The 6,937-nt window shown below is 50.8% G+C and overlaps 1 protein-coding gene across 1 annotated transcript in view; it reads right to left on the reverse strand.

Moving 5' to 3' along the window:
• Nucleotides 1-6,436, reverse strand: part of PSMD8 (proteasome (prosome, macropain) 26S subunit, non-ATPase, 8) — an 8,643-nt gene extending 2,207 nt beyond the window's left edge. Inside the window, exons 1-6 of the mRNA XM_008573951.1 lie at nucleotides 6,033-6,436; nucleotides 5,054-5,126; nucleotides 4,836-4,938; nucleotides 3,371-3,536; nucleotides 2,121-2,221; nucleotides 575-686 (exon numbers count right to left, since the gene is read on the reverse strand). Coding sequence (XP_008572173.1) covers nucleotides 575-686; nucleotides 2,121-2,221; nucleotides 3,371-3,536; nucleotides 4,836-4,938; nucleotides 5,054-5,126; nucleotides 6,033-6,392 — 915 coding nt within the window. The 5' untranslated portion in view covers nucleotides 6,393-6,436. The remainder of the gene's footprint in view (nucleotides 1-574; nucleotides 687-2,120; nucleotides 2,222-3,370; nucleotides 3,537-4,835; nucleotides 4,939-5,053; nucleotides 5,127-6,032) is intronic.
• Nucleotides 6,437-6,937: the final 501 nt, after the last annotated feature.

Raw genomic sequence — 6,937 nt, forward strand, 5'->3', positions numbered from 1 at the left:
GATCCAAACCTGTGGCCTTGGTGTTATCAGCACCGCACTCTCTCAAGTGAGCCACGGGCTGGCCCTGAATTTACACATCTAAAGCACCGAGAATAGTGTTCGGCCCGGAGTAAGTGATCAATCAGTATCAACTGTTGCCATCACTCAAAATCAATTTCACCACTTCTACAGGGTGTTCTTGACCCTCCTCCTGCTTCCTGGGACACCAGGGTCACTACACAGCATTCATCAGTGTCTGTGGGAGCATTGCTTCTGCGCAAAGGCCCCAGACCAAATGATGCAAAGTCTCAGAGGAAAAGCTGCCACCTCTAAGGAGTTGTGATAAGGACAGCAGCCAATGTGTGGAGCGCCTACCTCCACCAGGTGTCAGGTACTATGCTCATCCTATGTGTGATAAGCCCCATTCTACAGACAGGCAAACTGAAGCTCAGAGAGGTTTGGCGACCTGCCTAAGGGCACACAGCTGGATTTAAACCTGGGCAATCTTGTCCGAGTGTCTCTCTAGACCACATCACATTGCTATTAGTGAGTGCACACCTTGGCCCCACAGCCCCTTGCCCTGCACCCCAGACACCTTCTTGGCGTAGTCCGTCATCTTTTTGGGTGTGTTGAAGAAGAGGATCCGGGTGGCCTCAGTGAAAAGAATTTTCTCATAAGCCTTCTCAATGCACCCAGCAATCTCATCCCTGGGGGAAGATGATGAGGTTCTCATTATTAAGCAAAGACAACCTTCCATGCCTGACACATGTCAGCTCTGATCCTTCAGTTCAGCACTGATGACTGGGAATATGTTACATGCCCTGTTTTACTGATCAAGGCTGAGAGAGGGGGGGAGTAATTTGATCAGAGTTACAAAGCGAGCAAGGGCCACAGGGAGATCTATGCCTAGATTTCTCTCACTACTGAGCGCAAACTTTGAATCCCACTCCCAGCCACAAGGATTTCAGGCTGTATGAAAGCCAGTTTGGAATTCACATGCGGGGATCTCTTCACATAACACTGCCCTCACAAGGGCACTGCACCCCACTTCATAGATCCTGAGGAGTTCCTTGTACCCATCAAGAGGCATAATGAACACCATTAAAGTAAAAAAACCCAGCAAGGCATCAAGTCTGGAATAGGGGAAGGAGTTAGCTGTGGGGAAAAAATAGTGACAGGGAGCAGTGCATCCATTTCTGAGATATTCTTTTAGGCCAGATGGTAAGTATGTGAGTACTCATTATATTAACTCCCTGTTCATTTTGGAGAGCTAAAATATTTCATAATAAAAAATAACCTATACCCACTAAGCTACCCTCCTCATTCCTGCCAAGTCTCTAGGCTTGCCTTTGCCACCCAAGGAATGGAAACCCATTTCAATCTGGCACTTTGCCTGAGTGTATCAGCTCCATCACCACTTCCATACCCTTTTACTCCACAAGGAATTCTATATCATGCCCACCTGCCCATGATGTCACTTGTGCACACACAATCTGAAGGGCTGCTGAGACTTGGTGGTCCCATTCTAGAGAAGGGGCAATAAAGTTTATGTGATCTGAGGTGAGGTCACGTGACATGCTGGATGAGTATCTGGGACGGGAGGTGGGCCGGAGCATTCTGAGAGATATCACAGTTCCTGTCCACTGACTGCTGTCTGGGCACCAAGCCCATGGTCAGGTCTGACACATATGGCCACACATGTAAATAACCCAGAGCAAGATAAGGGCTCTTACCTATCATCTCATGACCAGTTCTAGGTCACAGAAAAGAACTGAGGTGCTAGGAGGATAAGAAACAGACCCAGGGCCGGCCCGGTGGCGCACTGCTACAGTGCGCCGCTTGAGAGTGCAGTGGCGCTCCCGCCGAGGGTTCGGATCCCACATACGGACCGGTTCCCGCTCACTGGCTGAGCGAGGTGTGGGAGCAACGCCGAGGGTTGCGATCCCGTTGCCGGGGCGCGACACTGAGGGTTGCAATCTGTTGCCGGACACGAAAAAAGACAAAAAGGAAAAAAAAAAAAAAAGAAACAGACCCAGCCTACCCAAATCACAAGTGGCCAGAAACAGATTCAAACTCAGGGCTGTCTGACTCCTGAGTCCAATCTCTTTCCAAACCCCACAGGGTCCTGGCCCCCCACGCACCTGATAGTGTCAAGTAGGATGTCAATGAAGAAGGTGTAGCTCTCGGCAGGGATGTTACCCTTGGCTAGAAACACCTTGTTATAGCTGCCCTCCATCAGGTACTGCAAAAGCCAGGGATGGGGAAGAAGAGAAATGAGGAAAAGCAGCACAGGTGCCTACCTGCTGAGGCCTCACCATACTCCTAGTGCTCCCATAATCCCTACTCTGTTAGAACACCCTTGCCTGTACAGCCACCCATTCCCTGTGCAGACTAGGTCCCTCCTCTTCCAGGAAGCCCTCTAGTTTACAAACACACACATATATACATGCACATTCACTCACTCTCTGAGCCTGCCGTAGCCTGGTATCTAATGATCTTGTCTATTCTCCAATTGTAGGAGGGAGACAGAGACGGATCCACCCCAGACTCATCCTTCCACACCTTTGCCCAAACTGTGCTGCCTGCTGGAACTACCCTCTCTACCAACCTCTTCCCATGGCCAAATCCTCCCATGAGACCTCAGCTCTAGAAAGAACTTCCTAACCTTAGGTCCTAAGGCTTTTCCCTGGCCCTGCTCACCTTGTCCCAGAAACACTGCCTTCTTCCCTGTCTCTCAAATACAGCAGGCACGTCTCTGCCTTATAGACATGTCAGGTTATCCATATGTTCCTCATCCCTTTCGAGTCTTTCTCAAATTTCATCTTTTCAGGCCGGCCCGTGGCTCACTTGGGAGAGTGCGGTGCTGATAACACCAAGGCCACAGGTTCGAATCCCTATATAGGGATGGCTGGTTTGCTCACTTGGGAGAGCGTGGTGCTAACAACACCAAGCCAAGGGTTGAGATCCCCTTACCAGTCATCTTTAAAAAAAAAAAAAAAAAAAAAATTTCATCTTTTCATGAGACCTTCCCTGACCACCCTATATAAAATTTTACCCCGTCCCTGACTATTCACCCTCCTTCCTGCTTTTTCTCCACAGCACTTAACATCTGACAAACTATATAGGCTACTTACTTTTCTGTCTGCTTTCTCCCCTGAATGTCATCTCCGCAAGATCAGGGTTTTTATCTGTTTGATTCATTGCACAGTCTGAAAACCTATCACAGTGCCTGGCACACAGTTGGGCTCAATATTTGTTGGATGAATAAGTAAATGAATCCATGGGTTGAAAGATGGACAAACCCTGCCCTCTTCTCCAGGAAACCCTCCCTAATGTATCCCTGCACCACTCACTTTAGCCAGTCCCTCCCCTTCCCTTTCCCCAGCCTCACTTGCTCAAGGGACACAGGGTGCTTGATGTAGACATTGGTCTGGATGTCCTTGGCAGGCAGCCGCTCCAACTCTGTGTGGAACTCAGCCACCCGGTTCTGGGACAGCAGGAAGAGGAGGTTGAGGCCCAAGAGCTGATGCATGTAGGCCGATTCAGGGAGCTGCTCCCTGTAGACCAGGGAAGGGAAACCAAGGTAAGAAGGGCATAGGGACCTAATAAGCACCCCATCCCAGGCTCCACCCTGACAACTTCCCTGTGCTGTCTCTTTGAAGGAATATTGGGTCCTGGGCTTTGGGATGAGGAAACTGATGTCCAAAGAGGCACAAAGCAGTCACTTGTAAGTCATATCGACCCAAGCAAGTGACCTCACCTCGGTGAAGTGACTCAGCCTCAGTCTGTCCAACTGTAAAATGGGTATCACCACACTATCCATCTCATAGAGATGGATTAAATGAATAAGGGTAAGTAAACTAAATTATTTAACCATTGTAAAATGATTAGAAAAGTATGTGGCCCAAATAAACACTGTATAAGTGTTAGCTGTGATTATATTAAGAATCATAACCCACACTTTAAGAAGGAAACAGAGACACGGAAAAGAAGTCATTTGCTCAAGACAACATAATCAGGAAATGGCAGGAAGTTTTAAACTCAGGTTTGTCTGATGTCAAATTCTTTATCATTAACCTACACAGGTGTCATTCAGTTTCATATTCAACACATACCCAGTGAGTCCCTGCTCTGGGCCTGGCCCTGTGGTAGGCAATGCTGGGGACACAGCAGTCACCAAGACAGTTCCAGGCTCTGCCTTTAGGAAGTTCACAGTCCAGCGGGAGACACAGGGCTGGGTTGGGGAAGTATAAGTGGGTCAGGGCTGGAATGGGGAGGCACAGGCAGAAGAGTCCGGCTGGGACAGTACTGGAGGCCAAAAGAAAGAACTTGGTCTTGAGCCTGAGCATCATGAAGAGCCATGACAGGTTCTTTTCTTTTTTTGGCAGCTGGCCAGTACAGGGATCTAACCCTGGACCTTGGTGTTACCAGCACCATGCTCTAACCAACTGAGTTAACTGGCCAGCTCCCATAACAACTTTTGAGCAGGGGATCAAAAGGGTCAAATTTTAGTGTCACAAAGGTCCTACAGGCTGCCATGGTAGTATGAGTCAGAGGGAGCAAGGCTGGAGCCAGGGCAGGTAAAAGGTGATAACGGCCACACTGAGCAGAGGGATGTAGTGTGCAGATGGGTAGGGGGAAACAGACTGGAGACCTATAGAGACTGAATCATACAATCCCAGTCTCAGGACCTCCAGGCCAACCCCCTGACCCTGCATCCTCTGGGGACAGAGCTAGAAAAAAATGCAAGAGTTCCCAAGTGAAGAAAGATGACCTGAGTGGCTGCAGCTCCAGAGATAAGAGCTGCCATGTAACCACCACTCCACCCCCCAATCAGACACAGGGTCCATTCTCACTTGTAATCAAAGTAGTAGCATTTGAGCTGGGCCATGTAGCGCTCGAAGGAGGGGATATCCTTGCGTAGGATGCTCCACTGGGCCCCGATCTCCAGTATGTCACCTGTGGGTGACAGGATGGGCTCTCAGGAAGTGACTTCCCTCCCCCAACCGCCACTGCTGGCATTCCTGCCACAAGCCTCAGCCCAAAACCCCCCACCAACCCAAGTGATACTCACGGGCAAGAATGAGCTGCTGTTTGGTCAGCTTGGTCCCTGTGGTTGGCAGAAAGTTGAGCTCCAGCAAAACCAGCTGACAGGGAGGAGACGGAAGGAAGGAAGAAGATGGGATTTCAAATACAGGTTACTTACCTTCTCTAGGCTCCTGGAAAATGGAGATACCCATCATCCCTGACTCATAAAATTGTTAGGAGTATTAAGAGTCAGTCCTCATAAAGCATTCAGAACAGGGCCTGAGCACACAGCGAGTGCTCATTTAGGATTACCTCATATTACAATTATTAATAGACCCACTGGGGACACGGGAGAGACACTCAGTGCCTGACCGAATGGAATCATGGAGGTGGGAGGACACCAGCACCTTTGGTTCTTGGCGGACCTTCCCCACGCTCTATTGGGGGAAGGGCGGCTGAGCTACCCCCAAAACCTACATCAGGGAGGGACTAAAGGAGGGAAAAGGGGGCACTAACCACCCCCCACAGTCCAGCCCATACAGCGTTCTTATCATACTCAACTTGGTCCAGCTACTGTATTTATACCTCTTCCCAAACACACTTGGTCTGAAGCACCCTGAGCCCCATGTTCTTGTTCTCTACCTATAAGAATATTTTAGGGTTTAGTCCTGTCTCCAGGACTATCACTGTCACTCCAACCAGTTAGGACTCCAAGCACCAAATATTCAACCCCTCACTCGGTTCTGCCATAACCAGTCTTTCCGTCACTCTCACCGCCACCGCCCCCAACCCCGGCCCCATGGGGCCGCGTTTGGTCCGTCCGGGGCCTCTCTCACGTCATGATCCCTCCAAGACCGCACTTTGGCTGTCCCCCATCTTTCACCCTATCGCATGCCCTAGCTTGCCTTAGCCCCGTCGGCACTTGGAGGCCCGTGGCCTCTCCCACAGCCCGGAATGTGGTTCAATCCAGACCCCTAGCAGCGCCCCCCGCAAGCACTCGGTATCTGGGGCCCACCGACCCTTACCTTGAGGCGGCCCAGCTCTTCCCCGCACTTGCTAAGATTGGGGCTTTTACGGTTCCACTCCCCCTTGAGTTGCTCGTACATGCCGGCCGCTGCCTGTAGGACCGCGCCCGAGGCCGCAGCTGGCCCGGAGCTCGAGGCGCCCCCCGCCCCGTTCACCGCCGCGGCCGCCATCTTCCGTGATGCGGCAAACCACCTGCCTTTACGGCAGCGACGCCTACGGATGCTCGCCCGGCGGAAGTGGGGCCGGGAGGTGGAGCCCACGCTTGGGGGCGGGGCCACGAAGGCCGGTCTCTGCCTGCCGCGGGCAGCTTGCCGTCGCTCTCGGGGGAGTGCGCTCGGAGCCCTGCCCTTAATGAACATGTCAGCTTCCGCCTCTGCTGCCACTCAAGATGGTGACTAGAAGTCTTGCCTTCCCTAACTGAAAATGACAGCCTCAACTTCCTCCCGTCCCCCAACTCCCGTGATCAATATGGCTGCCTTGGATTCAGCTCGCGCGTTCGAAACGCTACGTTACTGTCTTAGAGGTTCCACCTTCAGGGCAGCTTCTTTAAGCCAACTAAGCAAGAGGTGGCGATGCGGTGTCATTTGGACAGCTGTATTATTCTTCCCATTTTATAGACAGGCTTTGAGCGGCTGGGTAACCTTCCAAAGGACCAACAGCTGGGATCTGAACCCAGGTCTCCCTCTTTAGTCTCTTAGTGAATCCTTCCACATTTTTCTCCAAGCTTATACAAATAAGCAAAAACTATTTACAAAAATTATCCAGTCCTGTGGCTCTAAATGCCGCATGTAAGCAGAGGGTTCCCAATTTTTTTTTAAATCCCAACTCCTACTTCCGCCATTGATGCATAGATATTACACCTGCCTTTCAACATTACTTTTTGTCAAAACCCAATTCTGTCGCC

This window comes from Galeopterus variegatus, unplaced genomic scaffold (genome assembly GCF_000696425.1).
Source record: "Galeopterus variegatus unplaced genomic scaffold, G_variegatus-3.0.2 Scaffold973, whole genome shotgun sequence".
Taxonomy (NCBI): Eukaryota; Metazoa; Chordata; class Mammalia; order Dermoptera; family Cynocephalidae; genus Galeopterus; species Galeopterus variegatus.